General features: G+C 35.4%; 3 protein-coding genes across 4 annotated transcripts in view; 1 reads left to right on the top strand and 2 right to left on the bottom strand.

Moving 5' to 3' along the window:
* LOC125839081 (actin-depolymerizing factor 10-like) overlaps window positions 1-26481 on the top strand; it is an 858671-nt gene that overhangs the window by 30085 nt on the left and 802105 nt on the right. The window lies entirely within an intron of this gene.
* The window catches only part of LOC125839078 (peroxisomal membrane protein 11C-like), a 485045-nt gene that overhangs the window by 95507 nt on the left and 363057 nt on the right, over window positions 1-26481 (bottom strand). The gene's annotated exons all lie outside the window — the stretch shown is intronic.
* On the bottom strand, window positions 19932-26334 carry LOC125839047 (homeobox-leucine zipper protein ANTHOCYANINLESS 2-like). Its single transcript, XM_049518029.1, has 9 exons — window positions 26105-26334; window positions 25752-26002; window positions 25562-25679; window positions 24850-25482; window positions 24659-24760; window positions 24345-24548; window positions 21612-21786; window positions 21157-21530; window positions 19932-20327 (listed from the first exon to the last, which is right to left on the bottom strand). Exons 1-9 carry the CDS (start codon window positions 26276-26278, stop codon window positions 19932-19934), a joined length of 2427 nt encoding a protein of 808 aa, XP_049373986.1. The 5' UTR covers window positions 26279-26334.

Raw genomic sequence — 26481 nt, 5'->3', positions numbered from 1 at the left:
ATTTTATTCACATTTCACGATTCACATACACACATGCATATAAGAAGCAATTATCCGACATATAGCATACAAACAGGGAATCGAACCATCACCTACCTCGAAACCAAGTTTGAATCCTCCTAAGACACTTGAACCTTCCCTTTCCGGATTATTTCTTCTTGTTCTTGGTCTTAACACAAGTAATTAGTACAAGGATTAATAACCAATGCCTAATTTACCTGGATTATAATCAAACTATCAATGCAAGGCCAAACCCAAGATCTTAATATTGAACTAGGACTTTTCCCACCATCAAATTTAGGCCAAAACCCTCCCCCAATGATAGTTACACTACAAGAAAAAGGCTTATTTAAGACCAAGATTTAGGGACGAGTGAATTATCACGTCTCAAAAAGTGTATCTATTGGGACGAGATTATATTTCGGTCCTTATTTGAACATTTTATTGAGAAGGTATTAAATCTAGTCCTTAAAAAAATAATTTACTAATCCCAAAATCTATTGAGGGCCTTGAGCGGCAAAATTTTTCCGCCACTTTTGTACTAAAATATTTAAAAAATGAAAATTTTATTTTGTTCAAAACTTTAAGAGCTAAAAATTAAAATATACGTACAAAAGGGTATAAACATCGTCTCTTTTATCTCAAAACACAGCAGCCCGTCGCCCTAGTTTGAGCTCTAAGATCACCATTCCAACTGATCAAGGTTGTCACTATGCCCTAATCTCAACTTTTTTTTGCTTTAGCTTGACGTTTCTCTGCCCTAATAGCGTATTTTTGTTGTTATCGTTGCTGCTCTGCTCAAAACAGAATTTCATCCAAGCTTTGCTCGAAACAAAAATCTAGGTTGGTTCCTCTTTCGATCGTGTTGTTGATTCTTCTATATGTTATATTGATTTCTTTTTTTCATTGTTGTATTCTAGCTATTCTTTTTGTTGTTGCTGCTTAATCTTGACGTTCCTCTGCCCTAATCGCATTTTATTTCTTGTATTGCTGCTCTGCTCAAAACGAAATTTCACCCCAGCTTTGCTCGAAACAGAATTTCAGGTTTGTTCCTCTTCCGATCGAGTTGTTATGCTTCTTCTATATGTACTGATGTCATTTTTTCATTGTTGTATTCAAGCTACTCGTAGCCATGTATTTGGATTTGGGGGTGGAGTAAAGGCAAAAGATTTGAAAGGTGGAACTTCTTCAAAGGCTGAACTATTGTCTGCGCTACGTTCAACTCGAGATGATAACAAATTCTTGAATGAAGAAAACAAATCTTTGAATGAGGAAAACAAATCCTTGAATGATAGCTTGTCTACCTTAGAAGATGAGATAAAAGCAATAATGAAGATGAATGAATTCTTTGATGCTCAACAATCAAATGTACCACCTACAATATCGCATGTTTCAACTGAATGACAACTGTTTTTTTGCTGACCAAGTAAGTAAGAATATACCCGACTTTATTTTATTATAAGAAGGCTTTTAATTCTTGACATGATAGTTCTGTCTCAATAGTCCCTCTACCATGTCCTCATCCTCTGCTAGCTCTTGGTTAAATGCTCTTTTTCAACACTAGCTTCTTCTTCGTTGGTCTCTGTGGCAGTGGCTGTAGATATTTACCATCAGATTGTTTCTGTAGATATTTACTATCAGATTAAGACATTCATTAGTAGGACTCAATTTACTTGTTGTTGATGTGGAGGTTGCGCATAATTCTCATACCCGGCATAGCCTGCGTAGGACATATTTGGGTCCTGAGTAGGTTGTGCATAACCATAGGCATCATATCTTGGTGTATACCCATAATAACCACCACTCCACTGGTTTGGATAACTTCTGCCATGAAATTGCCAGCATGTTAGTTTCATTATCACTGAATTGACTGGCATCCAAGTTATTACCAATGAAAAATCTGCAATTAACGTTGTTTAATATGAGTACAATTCGAGAGAAACATTGAATGCTGATATAAAGAAATGTATTGACTATTGTATTAGTAGGGTCATCCTCATTTTGATTTTTAGTACTTTAATATCAAGCTGCAAATGAATGAACAAAGGTGAGGGTGGTTAGCAGAGATGTATGTGGTATGAAACACATCAAGTAGCTCACTGTGGTATGAATTGGCCTACTCTAAGGCCAAATGTAGGATTAAAAAAGGTGATAGAACATGGCAAATAGGTTTTGGCTTAGGTTTCAAATGTAACAGTGATATTTGGCATGCCCTAAAAACTATTAATCCTAAGGATCTGGAAAAAAATCCATGAACTGATGAGATTCAAGACTTCCCAGTTCATGTTCCTGCAGTGATGCCTCTTTAATTTCTAGTTGAATGTTTTATTAGTTCTTCTAATTGTATGTCCAACGGGATAGTTAACTCCCCCGGATTACTATTCTATCCCATAAGTTCTCTTGTGGTTTATATACAGGTGGTTCAATCGAACTTGCATTCCAGATCAAACATACAAGGATTGATCGTCCGGAAAAAAAAGTAAAATCAACATCTCTGTCTGCATTATTGTTTGCACTGTTTGGGGGGACTTGAGAGGGTTGGGATGGGGATGGAAATATACAAGACCTGTTTCTGGACAATGCAAAATTATTGTCTGCATTAGCCCTGTTATAAGTTTCGAGATTATGTTTATTTCACATGAGATTTCTACCCTGTTTTTTGTTCATTGCAGTTGTTTTTTCCGACTTATTTTTCATTCCTGCTCGTCTCTAAAGCTATTGAGTCTATTTTTTTTCATTATTTGACAGATGTTATATATATATATTTAGTTGTAAATCTTTAAAATAGATATTAGATTCTCGATCAATGCATCTCAAAGTTTTTCTAATGGAATTTTTTTCTTCTTTTCTTGCAGCTTTTGTTGATGTTTCTGGATAACTCTCGATGAAGATTGGAACTTTTAATTTTTTGCCTAGCCTTTGTTCATTCTTCTATGCAAGATACAAGTTTAGAAGAAGAGATGAATGAGCTCACTTTAGATTGCTACAAATTTAATGCAAAACTTGATGCCATAGTCTAACTCGGATGTTAATTAGTTATGTTTTTTTGTTAAGCGAACATTGAAACATACATCATGGATGTCAACTATATTATCGTAATTAATTGTTTTCTTTATATATGTCATCTTTTCGTAGCAAAATTTTTAGTAGCAATTCGATATTTGTTGAAATGTATTAATGCTCCATCTAGGACAAAAATTATGCTGGTCTCTAAAGGCCAATAATGACCAGGCTTGTTGCTCATCTCTAATGCTATTCTAGGATGGGGTTGTTGATAGTCGCCAAAACTATTCTAGGACGAGATAGTTCTTGTCTTTAAAGCAATTCTAAGGCCAGATCTTTAATGGTCGCTAGAGATTACTAGAACCAGATCTATATCGTCTCTAAAGATTATTACGACTAGTTTTTGGTGGTCCCTATATGTTTTACCGACCTGAAAAACATATTTCCCAAAATATATTTGATCTATTTGAGACCAGAAATAACGTCCCTAAAGATATTTGTCGCGACCAGATTGGATCCCCGTCCCAAAAAGCTTTAACGACTGGATTCTTTGTCCCGTCGTTATTGGGCGATAGCGAAGGAATCATTTAGGACGGGTGGTGACCAGATGTTTCAGGTCTCAAATGCTCATTTGGGACCAGATTTCGACTTTCAGGGACCATATTTCCCGTCCTTAGAGACTGTTTTTCTTGTAGTGTTACCCAAGATTCTAAGTCCTAGGAATCGAAATACGGATTAAGGGAGTAATTTCCTTACCGTTAGCACTAAAAGTCATGGAAAACTATCAAGAATCACCCTGGGTCGTCTCCTAGCTCTCAAGAAATACATTTTTGCAGAAAATAATGATTTTGGGGTTTTCTCGACCTAAGTGCGTGACTGGCCCACCACAGCGGACCCTATACCACCACAGCGGCCCCGCCTAAACGGGATTAATCTTGCCCTGGCGGCTTGCACGGAGACAGAAGCTCGGAACTTGAGTGTCAAGCTCCTATTTCACAATACACCTTTAACTCGGGACGTTCTAAAACTACCCTTTCACACCAAGATCATTTTTGGGAGTTCTACTTGCCTGAATTCGATTATGTTAGGCGGTACAGGATCCTTAACATATTGGCTATCCACTCATGTGATAAAATTCATAATTAATCCCCCTATGCATTACCATATTTCCCTAGACCTCACATGACTCAGATTTTGTCCAAGACTGGTCTAGGCTAAAATTTTCCAAGTCATTATCCAAAGTTTTCTGGAACAAAATTATTTGCCCATTGGCTTTTCCATAACGAGAGGAACAAGTCATTATACTAGATACCAATTTACCCATCACCCATCCCTGAGTGATAAACTAGGAAAAATTGGCTAAGGTACAGTCAAGTAGTACCTGAATTGTTGAATAACTGGGGATACTTGTCTCGCATGTCCTTCTCAGTTTCCTAAGTAGCTTCCTTAATTGGACGATGCTTTCATTGAACTTTAACGGACATTATCTCCTTGGTCCTCAGCTTTTGGACAGCGCGATCAAGAATTGCAACCGGTTCCTCCTCATACTGAAGGTCTTTGTCTAACAGAACTGAGTCCCACTTTATGATGTAATTTGTGTCACCATGATACTTCTTCAACATGGACACATAAAACACTAAAAGGACCCCATGTAGGCTAGGGCGATAAAGACAACCTATAAGCCATTGTCCCTACACAGTCAAGAATCTCAAATGGCCCGATGTATCGAGGAATAAGCTTTCCCTTCTTGCCAAATCTCATCACCCCTTTCATGGGTGATACTTTTAGAAGAACTCGCTCACTAGCCTGAAATGCCATGTCCCTTACCTTACGGTTCGCATACTTTTTCTATCGACTCTGGGTTGCTAGAAGCTTAGCTTAAATGCTTCTTACCTTATCTTAAGCATCTTTCACTAAGTCAACCACAAAATGTTTCACATCTCCAGCCTCAAACAACCATATGGGTGATCTACATCCCCTCCTATAAAGTGCCTCGAAGGTGCTATGTCAATGTTAGAGTGATAACTATTATTATAGTAGAACTCACACAAAAGTAGGAACTTATCCCAATGCCCTCCAAAGTCAATCACACATGCCCTCAACATGTCCTCTGACACTGGAATAGTTCTATCTGGCTGCCCGTCCGTTTGTGGATGGAAGGTTGTGCTAAAAGTGAGTTTAGTACCCAACTCATCATCCAATTTCCCCCAAAACTTTGATGTGAACTACGTACCACGGTCCGAGATGATGGAAAGGGGCACCCCATACAGCCTCATTATCTTTTTCAGATAAACCTTAGTCAACTGCTGAGCATTATAGTCTACTCTGACTTGAATGAAATTGGCTGACTTAGTCAATCAGTCAACCACTACCCAAATGGAATCAAACTTCCCCAAGGTCTTAGGGAGACCAACCACAAAATCCATATCTATCCTCTCCCACTTCCATTTAGGTATTGGCATTTGCTAAAGCAAAGCCCTCAGTGCTCATAGCTGTTGACAGTTTTGGCACTTAGCCACAAACTCAACTATGTCTTTCTTCATGTTAGGCCACTAATAAAGTCGCTTCAAGTCTTGGTACATCTTGGTCACACCAGGATGAATGGAATACCACGAACCATGGGATTCTGTCAACATCTTCTGAATCAAGTCATCCACTCGGGGAGAACAATTTCTTCCCAGAAAACTGAGCACACTACCCACGTCAATAGTCGCATATTGTGCCTTGCCATATACTGTCTTCTTTCTGAGCTCATTCAAATTATCATCCTCAAACTACTTGGCCTTGATCTCCTTAATGAATGTGGGCCTAACCTCAATGCTGGCTAACACCCCACCTTTCTCTGAGACGCCCAACTACATGAACTTAGACTCCAAGGTTTGAATTTCCTTGGCCAAAGGTCTCTTGGACACACCCAAGCATGCTAGACTACGCATACTCATCACCTTCTGGCTTAATGCCTTTGCCACCATGACCGATGATACTAGATGGCAACATCATAGTCCTTGAGTAACTCCATTCACTATCCTTGTCTCAGATTCAGGTCCTTCTGAGTGAATACATGTAGTATACTACGATGGTCTGTAAACACCTCACACTTGACACCATAAAAGTAATGTCACTAGATCTTAAGGGAAAACACTACCGCTGCTGATACGCTCAAATTACACCTCCTTACAGAAGCATAAGCGATCGTTATCAAGAAAAAAACCCAACTTGTAGGTCGGGATCGATCCCACGAGGAAAATGGTTTAGACTTTACTTTAACTAACAATTATATTCAATTAGTCAAATTATTTCCAGAAACAGGTAATAAAAGGGGGGTTGTGCTTGTATGAAACAAATAGTAAGAACTTAATAAGTAATCAATAATCAAACTCAACTTTGGTTGCTATCAAGGTAAGAGAAATAACTAGGGTATACGTGTTCCCCACAATCTCATAATGCAGTAATCCTAGTAATAGCAATCCTTTTATAGTGTATTACATGCAAAGTGATAAGTTAGGTATCTCTAAATCCTTGGTCCGGCATCTAGAGAATTTCACCCCGCACCTTGGTCCGGCTACGTTTGTATAATTTACTAACTCTTACCTTTACCTCATATTAGACATCATAATCGATGTTTGGCTTAGTTATTACTTCGCACCAATCGACACTAGTCTATTAGATAGTATCACACTAAATCTATGTTGATAATTCTTTTCTTGTTAATTACCTCCTTGGTCCGGCAAGTAGTAACAAGGCGAGTTCTAACGTTGGCCACCGTTAAAAAGACTTCTAAACGAAAGAATTATGAATGCATGTAAAATACTAGTCAAGAATTACTTATTTACTATTCATACTTTGTTCATCGATCATGGTTCCCACAACCCTAGTTGTGGATTTAGTTACTCATATTGGAATGAACATAATTCATAATTTTAGATGAAGAAATCATGAACTTACGTAGAGAGAATAATAAACCCAGAAATTTTACTTGAATTGCAAAGCCAAAATCTTCAAAACGACTTTGGGAAATCAATAATTGCTAGAGTTGCAAATTAATCTCCAAAGTTACAAAGTAAAACTAGAATAATATGTCTAACCCCCAAAACGAGGTTTACATGTCCTATTTATAGAAAACAAATCCTAAATAAAAAAGAAACAAATTAAGGAAAGTTTTGTTCAGGTACGCGTCTTCAATCCACGAGACCGACTTACGGACCGTCGATGGATCTACGGTCCGTAAGTCCCTTCCGTCAATCGGGACTTAGAAAATATTTCAGCTTCCAAAAATCAGCTTCTCTGAAGCAAACGACGGACCAGCAGTACGGACCGTAGATCGACCTACGGTCCGTCAATCCCCTCCTGTAGCTCCATACTTAGATTCTTCAAAAATCAGGGTTACTGGAAACCCTGATGTCCTCATACCATCTGCGACTACGGTCATAACCTACGACCGTATGACTACGTCTATCTACGGACCGTACTGTGATCCGTTGAGTGATCCAGGTTCCAGTACCTGATTTTTGAAGAATCTAAGTATGGAGCTACAGAGGGGATTGACGGATCGTAGGTCGATCTACGGTCCGTACTGCTGGTCCGTCGTTTGCTTCAGAGAAGCTGATTTTTGGAAGCTGAAATATTTTCTAAGTCCCGATTGACGGAAGGGACTTACGGACCGTAGATCCATCGACGGTCCATAAGTCGGTCTCGTGGATTGAAGACGCATACCTGAACAAAACTTTCCTTAATTTGTTTCCTTTTTTATTTAGGATTTGTTTTCTATAAATAAGACATGTAAACCTCATTTTTGGGGGTTAGACATTATTATTCTAGTTTTACTTTGTAACTTTGGAGATTAATTTGCAACTCTAGCAATTATTGATTTCCCAAGTTCGTTTTAAAGATTTTGGCTTTGCAATTCAAGTTAAATTTCTGGGTTTATTATTCTCTTTACGTAAGTTCATGATTTCTTCATCTACAATTATGAATTGTGTTCTTGCCAATATGAATAACTAAATCCACAACTAGGGTTGTGGGAACCATGATCGATTAACAAAGTATGAATAGTAAATAAGCAATTCTTGAATAGTGTGTTGCATGTATTGATAATTCTTTCGTTTAGAAGTCTTTTTAACGGTGACCAACGTTAGAACTCGCCTTGTTACTACTTGCCGGACCAAGGAGGTAATTAACAAGAAAAGAATTATCAACATAGATTTAGTGTGATACTATCTAATAGGCTAGTGTAGATTGGTGCGAAGTAATAACTAAGCCAAACATCGATTATGATGTCTAGTATGAGGTAAATGTAAGGGTTAGTAAATTATACACACGTAGCCGGACCAAGGTGCGGGGTGAAATTCTCTAGATGCCGGACCAAGGATTTAGAGATACCTAACTTATCACTTTGCATGTAATACACTAGAAAATGATTGCTATTACTAGGATTACTGCTTATGAGATTGTGGGGAACACGTATACCCTAGTTATTTCTCTTATCTTGATAACAACCAAAGTTGAGTTTGATTATTGATTACTTATTAAGTTCTTACTATTTGTTTCACACAAGCACAACCCCCCTTTTTATTACCTGTTTCTGGAAATAATTTGACTAATTGAATATAATTGTTAGTTAAAGTAAAGTCTAAACCATTTTCCTCGTGGGATCGATCCCGACCTACAAGTTGGGTTTTTCTTGATAACGATCGCTTATGCTTCTGTAAGGAGGTGTAATTTGAGCGTATCAGCAGCGGTAGTGTTTTCCCTTAAGATCTAGTGACATTACTTTTATGGTTGTCAATGTGAGGTGTTTACAGACCATCGTAGTATACTACATGTATTCACTCAGAAGGACCTGAATCTGAGACAAGGATAGTGAATGGAGTTACTCAAGGACTATGATGTTGCCATCTAGTATCATCGGTCATGGTGCAAAGGCATTAAGCCAGAAGGTGATGAGTATGCGTAGTCTAGCATGCTTGGGTGTGTCCAAGAGGACCTTTGGCCAAGGAAATTCAAACCTTGGAGTCTAAGTTCATGTAGTTGGGCGTCTCAGAGAAAGGTGGGGTGTTAGCCAGCATTGAGGTTAGGCCCACATTCATTAAGGAGATCAAGGCCAAGTAGTTGAGGATGATAATTTGAATGAGCTCAGAAAGAAGACAGTATATGCAAGGCACAATATGCGACTATTGACGGGTAGTGTGCTCAGTTTTCTGGAAGAAATTGTTCTCCCCGAGTGGATGACTTGATTCAGAAGATGTTGACAATCCCATGGTTCGTGGTATTCCATTCATCCTGGTGTGACCAAGATGTACCAAGACTTGAAGCGACTTTATTAGTGGCCTAACATGAAGAAAGACATAGTTGAGTTTGTGGCTAATGCCAAAACTGTCAACAGCTATGAGCACTGAGGGCTTTGCTTTAGCAAATGCCAATACCTAAATGGAAGTGGGAGAGGATAGATATGGATTTGTGGTTGGTCTCCCTAAGACCTTGGGGAAGTTTGATTCCATTTGGGTAGTGGTTGACTGATTGACTAAGTCAGCCAATTTCATTCAAGTCAGAGTAGACTATAATGCTCAGCAGTTGACTAAGGTTTATCTGAAAAAGATAATGAGGCTGTATGGGGTGCCCCTTTCCATCATCTCGACCGTGGTACGTAGTTCACATCAAAGTTTTGGGGGAAATTGGATGATGAGTTGGGTACTAAACTCACTTTTAGCACAACCTTCCATCCACAAACGGACGGCAGCCAGATAGAACTATTCCAGTGTCAGAGGACATGTTGAGGCATGTGGATTGACTTTGGAGGGCATTGGGATAAGTTCCTACTTTTGTGTGAGTTCTACATAATAATAGTTATCACTCTAACATTGACATAGCACCTTCGAGGCACTTTATAGGAGGGGATGTAGATCACCCATATGGTTTTTGAGGTGGAGATGTGAAACATTTTGTGGTTGACTTAGTGAAAGATGCTTAAGATAAGGTAAGAAGCATTTAAGCTAAGCTTCTAGCAACCCAGAGTCGATAGAAAAAGTATGCGAACCGTAAGGTAAGGACATGGCATTCAGGCTAGTGAGCGAGTTCTTCTAAAAGTATCACCCATGAAAGGGGTGATGAGATTTGGCAAGAAGGGGAAAGCTTATTCCTCGATACATCGGGCCATTTGAGATTCTTGACTGTGTAGGGACAATGGCTTATAGGTTGTCTTTATCGCCCTAGCCTACATGGGTCCTTTTAGTTTTTATGTGTCCATGTTGAAAAGTATCATGGTGACACAAATTACATCATTAAAGTGGACTCAGTTCTGTTAGACAAAGACCTTCAGTATGAGGAGGAACCGGTTGCAATTCTTGATCGCGCTGTCCAAAAGCTGAGGACCAAGGAGATAATGTCCGTTAAAGTTCAATGAAAGCATCGTCCAATTAAGGAAGCTACTTAGGAAACTGAGAAGGACATGCGAGACAAGTATCCCCAGTTATTCAACAATTCAGGTACTACTTGACTGTACCTTAGCCAATTTTTCCTAGTTTATCACTCAGGGATGGGTGATGGGTAAATTGGTATCTAGTATAATGACTTGTTCCTCTCGTTATGGAAAAGCCAATGGGCAAATAATTTTGTTCCAGAAAACTTTGGATAATGACTTGGAAAATTTTAGCCTAGACCAGTCTTGGACAAAATCTGAGTCATGTGAGGTCTAGGGAAATATGGTAATGCATAGGGGGAATTAATTATGAATTTTATCACATGAGTGGATAGCCAATATGTTAAGGATCCTGTACCGCCTAACATAATCGAATTCAGGCAAGTAGAACTCCCAAAAATGATCTTGGTGTGAAAGGGTAGTTTTAGAACGTCCCGAGTTAAAGGGTATTGTGAAATAGGAGCTTGACACTCAAGTTCCGAGCTTCTGTCTCCGTGCAAGCCGCCAGGGCAAGATTAATCCCGTTTAGGCGGGGCGCTGTGGTGGTATAGGGTCCGCTGTGGTGGCCAGTCACGCACTTAGGTCGAGAAAACCCCAAAATCATTATTTTCTGCAAAAATGTATTTCTTGAGAGCTAGGAGACGACCCAGGGTGATTCTTGATAGTTTTCCATGACTTTTAGTGCTAACGGTAAGGAAATTACTCCCTTAATCCGTATTTCGATTCCTAGGACTTAGAAATCTTGGGTAACACTACAAGAAAAACAGTCTCTAAGGACGGGAAATATGGTCCCTGAAAGTCGAAATCTGGTCCCAAATGAGCATTTGAGACCTGAAACATCTGGTCACCACCCGTCCTAAATGATTCCTTCGCTATCGCCCAATAACGACGGGACAAAGAATCCAGTCGTTAAAGCTTTTTGGGACGGGATCCAATCTGGTCGCGACAAATATCTTTAGGGACGTTATTTCTGGTCTCAAATAGATCAAATATATATTTTGGGAAATATGTTTTTCAGGTCGGTAAAACATATAGGGACCACCAAAAACTAGTCGTAATAATCTTTAGAGACGATATAGATCTGTTCTAGTAATCTCTAGCGACCATTAAAGATCTGGCCTTAGAATTGCTTTAAAGACAAGAACTATCTCGTCCTAGAATAGTTTTGGCGACTATCAACAACCCCATCCTAGAATAGCATTAGAGATGAGCAACAAGCCTGGTCATTATTGGCCTTTAGAGACCAGCATAATTTTTGTCCTAGATGGAGCATTAATACATTTCAACAAATATCGAATTGCTACTAAAAATTTTGCTACGAAAAGATGACATATATAAAGAAAACAATTAATTACGATAATATAGTTGACATCCATGATGTATGTTTCAATGTTCGCTTAACAAAAAAACATAACTAATTAACATCCGAGTTAGACTATGGCATCAAGTTTTGCATTAAATTTGTAGCAATCTAAAGTGAGCTCATTCATCTCTTCTTCTAAACTTGTATCTTGCATAGAAGAATGAACAAAGGCTAGGCAAAAAATTAAAGTCCAATTTCATCGAGAGTTATCCAGAAACATCAACAAAAGCTGCAAGAAAAGAAGAAAAAAATCCATTAGAAAAAACTTTGAGATGCATTGACGAGAATCTAATATCTATTTAAAGATTTACAACTAAAATATTATATATATAACATCTGTCAAATAATGAAAAAAAATAGACTCAATAGCTTTAGAGACGAGCAGGAATGAAAAATAAGTCGGAAAAAACAACTGCAATGAACAAAAAACAGGGGCAGAAATCTCATGTGAAATAAACATAATCCGAAACTTATAACAGGGCTAATGCAGACAATAATTTGCATTGTCCAGAAACAGGTCTTGTATATTTCCATCCCCATCCCAACCCTCCAAGTCCCCCAAACAGTGCAAACAATAATGCAGACAGAGATGTTGATTTTACTTTTTTTGGGGACGATCAATCCTTGTGTTGTTTGATCTGGAATGCAAGTTCGATTGAACCACCTGTATATAAAACCACAAGAGAACTTATGGATAGAATAGTAATCCGGGGGAGTTAACTATCCCGTTGGACATACAATTAGAAGAATTAATAAAACATTCAACTAGAAATTAAAAGGCATCACTGAGGAACATGAACTGGGAAGTCTTGAATCTCATCAGTTCATGGATTTTTCCAGATCCTTAGGATTAATAGTTTTTAGGGCATGCCAAAAATCACTGTTACATTTGAAACCTAAGCCAAAACCTATTTTGGCCATGCTCTATCACCTTTTTTAATCCTACATTTGGCCTAGAGTAGGCCAATTCATACCACAGTGAGCTACTTGATGTGTTTCATTACCACATACATCTCTGCTAACCACCCTCACTTTGTTCATTCATTTGCAGCTTTGATATAAAGTACTAAAAATCAAAATGAGGATGACCCTACTAATACAATAGTCAATACATTTCTTTATATCAGCATTCAATGTTTCTCTCGAATGTACTCATATTAAACAACGTAATTGCAAGATTTTTCATTGGATAACTTGGATGCCAGTCAATTCAGTGATAATGAAACTAACATGCTGGCAATTTCATGGCAGAAGTTATCCAAACCAGTGGAGTGGTGGTTATTATGGGTATACACCAAGATATGATGCCTATGGTTATGCACAACCTACTCAGGACCCAAATATGTCCTACGCAGGCTATGCCGGGTATGAGAATTATGCGCAACCTCCACATCAACAACAAGTAAATTGAGTCCTACTAATGAATGTCTTAATCTGATAGTAAATATCTACAGAAACAATCTGATGGTAAATATCTACAGCCACTGCCACAGAGACCAACGAAGAAGAAGCTAGTGTTGAAAAAGAGCATTTAACCAAGAGCTAGCAGAGGATGAGGACATGGTAGAGGGACTATTGAGACAGAACTATCATGTCAAGAATTAAAAGCCTTCTTATAATAAAATAAAGTCGGGTATATTCTTACTTACTTGGTCAGCAAAAAAACAGTTGTCATTCAGTTGAAACATGCGATATTGTAGGTGGTACATTTGATTGTTGAGCATCAAAGAATTCATTCATCTTCATTATTGCTTTTATCTCATCTTCTAAGGTAGACAAGCATCGATCATTCAAGGATTTGTTTTCCTCATTCAAAGATTTGTTTTCTTCATTCAAGAATTTGTTATCATCTCGAGTTGAACGTAGCGCAGACAATAGTTCAGCCTTTGAAGAAGTTCCACCTTTCAAATCTTTTGCCTTTACTCCACCCCCAAATCCAAATACATGGCTACGAGTAGCTTGAATACAACAATGAAAAAACGACATCAGTACATATAGAAGAAGCATAACAACTCGATCGGAAGAGGAACAAACCTGAAATTCTGTTTCGAGCAAAGCTGGGGTGAAATTTCGTTTTGAGCAGAGCAGCAATACAAGAAATAAAATGCGATTAGGGCAGAGGAACGTCAAGATTAAGCAGCAACAACAAAAAGAATAGCTAGAATACAACAATGAAAAAAAGAAATCAATATAACATATAGAAGAATCAACAACACGATCGAAAGAGGAAACCAACCCTAGATTTTTGTTTCGAGCAAAGCTTGGATGAAATTCTGTTTTGAGCAGAGCAGCAACGATAACAACAAAAATACGCGATTAGGGCAGAGAAACGTCAAGCTAAAGCAAAAAAAAGTTGAGATTAGGGCATAGTGACAACCTTGATCAGTTGGAATGGTGATCTTAGAGCTCAAACTAGGGCGACGGGCTGCTGTGTTTTGAGATAAAAGAGACGATGTTTATACCCTTTTGTACGTATATTTTAATTTTTAGCTCTTAAAGTTTTTGAACAAAATAAAATTTTCATTTTTTAAATATTTTAGTACAAAAGTGGCGGAAAAAATTTTGCCGCTCAAGGCCCTCAATAGATTTTGGGATTAGTAAATTATTTTTTTAAGGACTAGATTTAATACCTTCTCAATAAAATGTTCAAATAAGGACCGAAATATAATCTCGTCCCAATAGATACACTTTTTGAGACGTGATAATTCACTCGTCCCTAAATCTTGGTCTTAAATAAGCCTTTTTCTTGTAGTGAGGTGTGAATGGGAAATAAGAATGAATGAGAAATTGGAAATGTAGGGGAACCAAGTTGGAGGGAAAATGAAAAGTCATTTCTCCCATATTGGTAGAAGAAAGAAAAAGGGTTGTCATTATATTAGGAAACACTTCTTTTAGCTCTTAAACGGTAAGTAGAGGATGCCCCCTCATGTCATCGTCGTCACTCAGCCTCGGCTTCGGCTTATGATGTGACTAATTGATAATTTTTAGGAAAAATTTAATCAATTACATTAATTAATTTTCTTTTCATAAATTTAATTCAAAATTTAATTAATTAATTAAAGGAATTAATTTAGCGTAACAAAATTATTTAGAAATTCATGTAAGTGTAAAGTCGCTTAGAAGGGGACATGTTCCTTCCGAACATTTTTTTTCAAAAGACACAAATGATCTAAATAGGACACGTCTTGTCAGAACATGTGCGTTCATACTCTTATATGAACAAGTATGTTCACACATGTTGTTCACGCTTGATGTTGTTGGTTATAAATAGAGAGAATTGTCGATCGGCTGAGTCTGTGTGGTGAACTCGTTGCTGATTTTTTAGTTTGTTGAGATTATCAAAGTTTGAGGTACCGCTACTTCTTTAATTGGTTTAAATCCATTTTATCTTTTGGAGAAATTAATCTATAATTTGGGCACTTGAGGGGATTAAACCTCCTAAAGATACATAATGGGTTCTGTCGACACGGATTACTTTAATTTCCGTCTTTCTATTTCTATTTTTACTAACCTAAATACAGGAGTTAAGAAGATTAAGAAATTTATTGTATATTTTGTTTCTATATTTGAGGTTTCTGGAGATTAAAATCGTTTTGATTTTCTACTTTGTTTGAATTTTTAGATCCATTCGATTAACGATTAGAAGAATATAAGAACTTCATCGTTTAAATTAGAAATAGGTTGTATAAAGATCTATTCTTTACTGTTAGTATATCATATATCAAATTGTCTGTCACTTGTGATAGAAAATGACTAATTGAAGTCAAGTTAATGTTGTAACAATGAATACTACAACATCATCGATTGCACCCCAATCGTTCAATTGTTGCTCTTGCACCGGCTGAGAAACCTATAAAGTTTTCTAGAGTCGACTTCAAGAGATGACAGCAAAATATGTTCTTCTAATGGACTATGTTGAGTCTGCAGAGGTTCATTAGTGAGAATGTTCCTATTCAATCGGGTGAAACTCTAGATGAAAAATGATTCTTGGTAACAAAGGCTTGGAAGCCCTTTGATTTTCTGTGTAAAAATTGCATTCTGAGTGGCCTGCAAGATGACCTGTACAATGTGTACAGTAATATGAAGACCTCAAAAGAACTCTGGGATGCTTTGGAAAAGAATTACCAAATAGAGGATGTCGAAATGAAGAAGTTCACAGTGCCAAAATTTCTAGACTATAAGATGATAGACAATAAGACTGTTGTCACCCAAGTTCAGCAGTTGCAGGTTATAATCTATTATCTCCTTGCTGAAGGTATAACTTTATATAATACCTATGTTGAACATGTTAAGTTTATTTTTAATACTCACATAATATTTGATGTAAGATTGGTTGTGAATTATGCTTTTCAAGTGACAGCCATTATTGAAAAGCTACCTCCGTTGTGGAAGGACTTCAAAAACTACTTGAAACATATAAACGCAAGGAAATGATTGTTGAAGATATCATGGTAAGACTGAGAATCAAAGAGGATAACAAGGCCACATAAAAAAAGGTTTACTTGGTAATTCAGCAATATCCGAAGCAAATGTTGTTGAAGAAGATCCCACAAGTTCAAGAAAAAAAAAGCATCTGGACCGAAGAGCAATCCTCCTAAGAAGAAGTTCACATGAAATTGCTTCAATAGTGGCAAACATGGTCAAAGGACTAATGAATGTCGGATTTCTAAGAAGGATAAGAAGAAGGAACAAGAAAATTTGGTTGAATCCAAAGAAAGAGATAGATGATCTCTATGCATTGCTTTCAGAATGCAACTTGGTTGAAAATCCAAGAAAATGATGGATAGATTCTGGTGCCTCATACCATGTTTGTGACAATAAAGAATTATTTGCATCATATGCTCCAGCCCCTGCAGATAAGAAATTATTCATGTAAAGGTTGATCAAACCATGTGAGCAAATGGATTTAAGAACAATGAATGTGATAAATGTGCTTACATTAAAGATGTAACACCTTGAAATTTGGAAAAGGAAGAAAATGATTTTTTGGGTTGCACGTTGTGTCTACGGTTCTCATCTATGGACCGTGGAATCTTCTAGGGGCCATAGGTAGCAATCGTAGGAAGGGAGAAATTATTTTTTTCAAAACAAGTCTCAGTACCCTTTGTACGGTTCACCAAGACAGCCCGTCATCCCATGTATGAGTTGTAGATAGGTCTCGTAGGTGACTCTCAGACTTAGTGAAATTTTAAAGCTTAAGATTGGGTTATACAGTTAGTATCTATGGTATGTAGAAGGACATACAAGTCGTAGATTGTGTCCTTCAAAATTTGGCCAAATTTAGGGTCTTTGATCGATTATACGTTTTACTAGGACGGTCCATAGAAGGTTCTACGGACCGTAGGTCCAAACTGTAAGAATGGGTCGGCATTTATTTTTAAGGACTTTTAAGTCTTTTTCCTAATTGATTAATGCCTAAACTAGGTCATTTTGATTTTAATCCTAAGCCTTATATGAGTCCCTTAAGCCTAAAAACTACCCATTCTAAACCTTTCTTCTCAATTCTGAAATCCCCTCCAAGATCACCCTCAAATTTCCCCTCAAGGACTAATGAAGGAAAAGCAAGGGTTTGGCTTGAAGAACTCCAATTCACCACTGATTGTAGGCATTTATTGCTAAGGTATGTTAGTATTCACCTTTGGAGTCCTTTCCTTCATAGGGTTCCTAAAATATTCAATTTTGTAAAAATAGATTCTCAATTCAAGTGGGTTCTATTCAATTTTCATTGGTTCCATTCAATTATGAGTCAATTGATTGGTTTCTATTCTTTTATACATGGATTGAAGTAATTGTATGTTTTTGTGTTGAAATCACATGAACCCATTCATGACTCATATTTTAGACTATGAACACATGGTTAAGATTATTAACTATCGAAGATGAATTTATGAATATATGCATGTTCCTTTTGAAATCGATATAAATTATTTAAGGTTGCTTTGAGAATAAAACATTGATGTTGTTGTTGTTATTGTGAAAGAGTTTTTCTCCTAAAATGATTCATAAGGTTGAAAGGTTTTCTCACCTAAGTTGAATTAATATTAAGGAGCTATTTTAAATGAACTCTAGCTTGGATTGGTTACTAATTGTGCCTTTCCATGGATAATACGATAAATTATGATTAATGACTATTATGTGGGATTTATTCTTAACACCGAGAGGATATTGAGATGGAAGCTCTCTCGTTAGTTGAGGTCGGGTTTCTAGTAGCTAATATCCCTATCCCATAACTATGTGCCACCATAGGTTTGACTTAGATAGACATTAGCTAGTGGATCCACTTTAGCTTAATCATATGGTTCTTACCTTGGCAAGTAAGGGCATCTCTTTTCGGTGTAGGATAGACACCGGATTCCATGTTGTTGTTCACATGTGGTCTATGTCGGTTAATGGCAAACGTCCAACAATAATGAACTAAGGTTACTTTCTAAAGTATTTCATAAGTGTGTTAAAGAGGTTTAGCTTGCAGTGACCATGATTATGACTTATATTTTCTAACATGTTATTTTATGATTTAGCTTAGTCATTGCATGTCATGTAAAGACTTTTTAGCATGATTTCATAACTCTTAAGCATTGCTATCATACTTAGTACACTGCGTGTACTAATGCATACTTGTGCCTACATTGTTTCACTAATGTAGAGTCTGACGCTCCTACTTCCCATATTGGTGGCTAGTTGATCCTTTTGAGCTTTTGAAGATTGGTGAGTTCTCATGATTTGAGGGCCAAGATTATTTTATTGCTTTTATGTCATTTCCATTTTCAGACTTTGTATGTGATGTATGGTTTATGTCCCAATCACTTTTCTTATGATGTACTAGATGACTTTGAGACTTATGTTAGCCTTCCACTTGTCAAACTTTCATTGATGTATGAAATGCTATCTTTTAAAGTCTTTAATTCTATTATCTTGTATGATGTATGCTAAGTGGCTTGTGTAGGGCCTCTTAGGGTTCTATAGGTCATGTTATGCCTAGGATCTACTTTGGGTCATGACAAAAGACATTCCAAATCAAGAGGTCGTTGTATGCCTATATGTGGATGCCATGTTGATAATGAGCCACAACATTGCTAATGTAAAATCTACTAAGCATATGCTCGCCAGTAAGTTTGATCAGAAAGATCTAGAAGTTGCCGATTTGATATTGGGAATTAAGATTCATAAAACTCCTCATGGTCTAGATTTTTCTTAATCTCATTGTATTTGAAAGGTACTTGAAAAGTTCAAGTACTTGAATTTCAAAAGGGAAAAGAAACCAATTGATGTGAACCTTGATCTTGCTAAGAATAAAGGTGAAAGTCAGTCTCAATTGAATTATGCTAGAGTATTGGAAAGTTTGATGTACGTCATGAATTGTACACGACCAAACATAGCATGCTATATAAGTAAACTGAGTCGATACACAAGTAATCCCAGTCAAAATCATTGGATGGCAATGAAGTGGGTTTTGGGGTACTTAGAAGACACTCAAAACTATATTTTGCATTACAACAAATATCCAACAATTGTTGAAGGATATAGTGATGCAAATTGAATTATTGGGTTAACTGAAACTAAATCCACGAGTGGATATGTTTTCACTATTGATGGAGGAACAATATCTTGGAAATCATTCAAACAAACATGTATATGTTATAAAACATCAATCATCCAAATAATATGAATGTAAATATATTAGTTCGAGATCAAACCAAACAAGAGCCATAATGACTCGCCATTAGGTAACAAACAAGTGTACAAGTTTCAAAACTATAGCTTCTAAAGAATACAATGTTGTTACAAAGAGTTACCAAAATAAATGAGACAAATTTAGGATACAACACAACTAAACAACTCCTCTCAAACTTTCAAATTATTTTTCCCTCTCAAACTTAAAATTAACATACCCTTACACTTTCATGTTTCAAATCACCCCATATGCATAAGCGAACATTCAAGGGTCTTCCTAATTCCTAAGTCAATGCCCGAACCACCACTCTTGGATTGTGTTAAGAATCCGAGTTATCAATTCGGGCCCTTAACACTTACAAGAGTTCTTCTTTTTTTATTTTTGTGGTTCGTTCTTGACTCAGCTCCTTATAGTCCAATTATTTTTAAAAAGGGCAAAAAAGGAAATAAATAATAAGGGCAAAAAAGAAAATAAATAATTTAACTTTCACAATGTAGGGCTCCTTTGATTTTTTGGAGAGTGCATGAGATGAGATTATTGACTGTCTCAACAGATTCCACTGTTAGCTTAGCTGTAGGTAAGCTATTCACCAATATTTGAAAAGCTACAGTTAAGAGGGACCCACTTACTCTCTTATCTGGGCCTGGACCAAGCCCATTATTAAGACTTTTCACCAAATTAGGCCCATGAGACCCGGGCCCATCTGGTACTATGGAAAATCCTGAAGGGAGTAGTGCCACGTAAGCAGAATCTCCACCGTTCATTACCAAATGCATTGACGGTATGTCAACTGGCGCGTATACTACAAGCGACCCTGATGCGTCTGTGCAAGTTTCTTGAAGAATTAACATGCTGTTTTGGCTCGCGTTCATCACCTATTTGATTGAGTGTGCACAAATAGATATAATTGAATTCGTATAAAATTGAATAAATATATAAACATATTATACATGATATAACACATATGAAGCTATATAACTTGTCACGTAGAACGTGAATTGTAAGATGTCAGGAAGAAAATATATATTTACTTATATAAATTTAAATATCTATTTATATACATACTCAAAATTTATAGTGCAAGTCAAGTGAGACCAAGTTAAAATACATATTTACCGTATTTGTTTATAGAACAAGGCATGTGATTCAACTATTCATGGAAATGATGTGACATCATGGTAGGCTGACCCATAAAAGTACTTTCTCCGTTCATAAATTCATTTGATATAAAATTTTAATTTTTTCAAAAAATATAATTATAATCTAATAGATATTGTGTAAATATAAATTATTTCATTAAGATTATGGGGTAACAGTAAAATTAAAGATTTTAAATTTTTTTTATGTATTTTCTATATATAAAAAAAAATTAAAAAAATAATATAAATTAAAATAAAAGAATCATTAGCAAGTGTCATGTGTTTTGACTTTTGGTAACTAGGTGAAAATTCTAGGGCAGAGAGCCCAGATCTGCAATCAACTGTCCTCACAGATACTTCCAAAATTCCTTATTTGTCTTTTTCAATTTAACCTTTTTCTAATGAAAAGACAAATGCATTTCATGTTTAAAAAAAGTCAAATCATTTACCAGTTTTTCATTTTATATGCACACACATTACACAATTATATTAGATCACAAATTTTAGAATTTTTTTTTAAAAAAAATTTGTGTCAATTCAAATTATATCAGGTAAGAACGCTTACATTAGCACGAAGGAGGGAGACACAGTTGCCATGATCTTGTCCTTTAGCAATATGTGCCATTTCTTGCATAGGACCACCATTTGAGAGTATGTCCCATTCACTTCTCAGCTGTTCATCACGCAGAAAATCGAAAAGTCTTTGTGGGGAAACAGGCAACCAAACAGATGTTGCAGCGTTTACAACAATCCCCGGTGGCTCACCGGGGTCATCTACACTCTTTCGAGTCAAAACACGAACATAATCCTCCACATTATTACCTACACAATTAAGTTTGTTCCATTTGTGTATGGAGGAAGCACAAACACCACTACAAAAGTTGTTGGTCATACGTTGTGCTAACTTTAACATGCTCCTCCTTCCACTTGGTGTTAATGCTGCATTTCAATTATTTAAATCCTAAATTAGTTAAATTATACTAAAAGTATAATAATTTTTTATATTGTCAGTGTATATACCTGTGTGATCCCTCGAGGGCACAGCAGATGACATGAGGATTGCAAGGCATTCACACTGGCGTTGGAGGGTAACAACCCATTTTTGTGCACCAAAGCCCATGCCGGCACTGATCAATGGACGGTAAAGCTGATGAACTACACTCTCGTCGTATTCCACATGTTCTACCCATGTAATCTATATATATATTATATACATTGTAATAAATATCAATAAATTACACAAATCATCTCCAGTTTAAAATTATTTTACTTCGATTTGATGAAAATAAAATATTTAAATCATAAATATAAGTATAAAAGTATATATGAATCACTTTTATATTTATACTAAATGATATATATATCATTATATCAGTTCTGAATCACGAAATTGATGATGACATATATCAAGGCGTATAAAAAAAATATCTTTTAGATACTCACGTGACAACAAAATAATAGTGGGTCTTGGGGGTTTGACTAAAAGGTACTCTACTTCACTAATTAAGTAGAAAAACAAACACATCATAATGCTGGAACCAGGTAATACATAGTTAGATGAATTTAATATGGACATATGGTACTGATCGAGACAGAATCAGAGATTGGAATATAAAGATCAAATACATTGATTATTCAAGTATTGAGACTTACCTGCATGCATTTTTCTTCTAAATTATATGATATAGTAATGTGTCAAAAGGCCAAAAATATAAGTAACTGTTATAATTATAACCTTGATTTTTCACATTTTATGATAATACTCTCTTCCATCCATTTTGTTTATCATGTTTGTATCCTGCAACATGCTTACGAAAATATTTACTAAAAAAATATAATTTAACTAAATTGCTCATATTTATTGCTTGGTTTCACTTTAATACAATATTATTTCATTATATTAATATCTCTACATTTGTTGAAGTAAACATACAATTTAAATAGATGATTAATTCTTTTATATATTTTTTTAAAAAAGACAAATATTTTGAAATTTGAACCAAATATATTAACCCTGACAAAGTATAACAGACCCAAGGGAGTAGTATATTATCATTATTAATTTGATCTTAAGCAGGAAAGTTGCTTAACTTTGAAGATTAAAATAATTAAATACTCTCGTCGTTCGTTTTTAGTTAACATGTTGTGATTTTCGAGAGTTAATTTAACTTAGTATCAAAGCTAAATTAGATTAGATTAATTCAATATTTTAAAAATAAAATTATAGATTTTCAAAAACTACACAAAAAGTACTATGAGTTGCAACTTTTTTTTCATATCAATAGGATGAATAAATATATCTAAAAATACTAGTCAAAATTCATATAATTTGACGCACAAAAAGAAAATTATGATAACTAAAAATGAACGGAGGAAAATACTTTTTCCTAACGAAAAATTTTTGGTCCTTGGAAAAACATTTTGATAAGGTTCAAAAAACTCTCTTTGTTTGTGATCAAATCTTCACCGAAAGACTAGTCGTTTAGTGAGTGATTCGGTGAAACTTCAAGTTTAATGTCCTACTTTCTTCGTTTCAAAAAACAATTGTTGTCTTTATTAAAAATATTTATTTTAAAATAATTGTTATTTTAAAAATTCAAGACAAAAATTAAGTATTTCTTTTTTTTTAATTTATGTGGCACTATATGATTTGACATAAAATTTAAAAAAGAAAGAAAAACTTTTAAATTCACGGTCTAAAATAAATCTCAAATATTTATATGATTATAAATTATTTCATGTTTTAAAGTCAAATTATTTTTAACTATAGAAAAGTGACTTTTTTTTAACATACTAAAAAGAAAATAATGTCACATATATTTGAAAAGAGGGAATAACTTTTTTTACATTATTCTTAATAGTTATTGTCCTAAATGCTACAAACACCTCAATTATAAAACAAAGAGTTAATATTTAATGAGTAATATATTGATCTGTACTTTACTTGTCTATTCTATTAAAAATATATTTTCATTTTTATTCGTTCAGTGTGAAAAATCAAAATGTAATTTATCGCTTAATTTCTAATTTACTCTTATTATTTGATATAGTTATTTTTTAATACATTTCTCAAAGCATTGAATTACTCCCTATAATCCAATATAAATAAATTGTTAGGATAAAACACACCTTTTAAGAAAAATATCTAGGATATTAATCAAAAGAGTACTTTGTCAATGTTATTCTTTTGATTCCCAAACTCTTTTTAAAAATAGCAATAGTCGTTATTTGAAATTTAAAAATAATTGAAACCTCCATTAAAAGAAGGACGATTTTGAAAAAAAATAATTAATACATTTTAAAACTTTAAACAATTCATTTGTTCTGAAACTTACAAAAAGTTTCAACAACTCATCTATATTGGATGAGAGGGAGTATTATATTCAAAAGATTATATAACAAAATTGTCATTCTATTTGTTATTTTCAAGAAATTTGACAAATTAATATAAAATATATAAAAATAGAAATAAAAATAAAATTATCAAATATCCTTGCTAATTAAGTAGTATTTTCTTAGGAACTGTATAAAAAAAATATAATAAATATTTTGAAATGGAGGCATTAGTTATCCTAACAAACTCATTAAACATCAAAGGGCAAGGACACCTACCCTTGGATGACAGTTGGATATGTGTAATAAATTAACACAAGTTCAAGTTTTAATTTAAGCAATTTATTATTTTATTTTTTCGATTACTATTTTAAATTTGATGATAAATGCATAATCATAAGAGAGTTTTAAGAAATTTACTTTGCTGTACCCATTGGGCATATCTTGCACTACGCATCCAGAAGGCAATCTCCTGCAATTTGGAAAACTCGTTGTTTCTCTTATAGTATCAACGGAAACATCAACAACAGCCCAAACTCCTTCGGCGTGTTGTTTGCAAAACCTGAGGAATTTGAATTCTCTGATGGGTACTAATGGTGAGAGCACTTGTAGTTCGGAACGCATCTGAGTAAATAATTAAAAACATATTCAATATAGGAACATTTTTACCAAAATTAGTTAATTGGAGATTGCCTATATTAAATAGCATTATACTAAAAGTGATTAATTATTACCAGCTGAAGTGCACCATTTCTAGTTCCACCAACACCACTTGATATCACATCTATTGTTGATGTACTTGCAATCAAACAAGGAAACATTTCTGCCCATTTGTTCTGTCAAATATTCAAACTAACAATAATTACGTTTCAATTTCAAATAAATTATAGTCGACTAATTAAGGAGAGGGTTCAAAAATACTGACCGAGTCCATTAATGTTTCAACAAGAGCCAAACTATTGATGATTACCATGCCGGTCTCCCTGGAACCCTCGGAAACAAAATTAATCGGCTTCAAACCAATACAAGGAGTAAATTTCCTCATGTACTCGTCATGATTCAATACTTCTCCGCCACATAATTCCCTGTTCCTTAGCCATAGAGGATCGTCAGTTTTTGCCATTTTAATTAATTCATCCATAGCTGCTAAAGCAAGCTCCAAATACACAGATCTATCAAATGACATTTCAATGCCGGTTGTTTGTCTCGTATGAGGCAATACTGGCAACGGATTTGAAATTCCTACACCAAAATCAGGTTTAGCTCTAAATCCATTGTTTCCAACTTGGAGTTCCAAGGTAGAATTAGGCAATGGTAATGAAATGGGCCCGCCTATGAATTTGCCAGCAAGTGCATTAACTCGATGAAGTTCATCTTTCAATCTGGAATTCTCGATCCGTAGATGTTGTTCTTCAAAAGATACTTCACCAATTATTGCTGGACCACTACAGGTTGTGCAAATTGGATTCATTATAGCCTCTCTTATCGACATGTTTTCAGCTCGAAGTTTATCGTTCTCTTGTCGTAGAAACGAATTCTCATGGCGTTCGAGTTGGGTCTGGTGCAATAATAAATTTTAACAAATTACTCAACACTAATGTAATAATTGCATCTTTATCCAATTCGATGAATTTTACCTTCATTTGTGTTCTACGATTTTGGAACCAAAACTTAACTTGTCTTGTCTCTAAACAAAGTCTTCTACTCAATTCCATCCTTTGTTTCTCATCGGGATGAGGACACTCCTTAAAGAGTCTGTAAAAGTGTAGAATTATTAAAGAAAATTATGATTTGTTATGAAGAAAATAATTTAATGATCGATCTTACGATTCAAGTTGTTGAATTTGTTGAGGAGTGTGTCGGTGGTATCTTTTCCTTTTCCGTTGTGGTTTGTCATTATCAGCATCTTCATCATCTCCAGATGCAACTTCCAAATTATCACTTCCAGATCTACTTTCAGCTTGCTCTTCCTCTCTATTTCCTCTACCAATAATGTTATTATTATTATCATTAGCTTCGTAGTAGTTCTCTTCAGCCATTACTGCAACTCCACCGGGGCCGCCTTCCCTTCCTGTTTGCTGCTCTCACCAAAAAAAAAAAAAAAAAAAAAAAGGTGTTTGGGTTAGAACAAAAGTAAAAAGAATTCGAATACCAAAAAAGACTTTCATTTTTTGGCATACAAGTGCAAGAGAGAGTCGAGGAGAGTTGAACATCGACTTGGCAAGTGATGGTAAATTTGTACTAATTGACATGTTATTGTTGCTTCTCATGTTGTTGCTATTCGTAACGATTCTTGCACCACCACCATTACCATCACCAATAATACTGTTGTCAAGAAAATCCCCAAAATTCATGAAATAATATTCACTTTTTTCTCTCTAGGGATTCTGCATGTTTGCTTATTAGGAAAAAAAGAGGGTTTTTGTTTATCACCAAACAAAGCTGAAAAAGTGAACAAAGAGAAAAAGGAACTAAAAAGGTTATGAGAAAAAGAATAAGAGAGAAGCTAAGAAAAAAATGTAGATAATAAGCAATAATGTGGACTTATCAAAGCCTC

This window comes from Solanum verrucosum, unplaced genomic scaffold (genome assembly GCF_900185275.1).
Source record: "Solanum verrucosum unplaced genomic scaffold, falcon-dt-bn FXZP01000163.1, whole genome shotgun sequence".
Lineage (NCBI taxonomy): Eukaryota > Viridiplantae > Streptophyta > Magnoliopsida > Solanales > Solanaceae > Solanum > Solanum verrucosum.
This window is presented reverse-complemented; position numbering and strand designations above follow the sequence as displayed.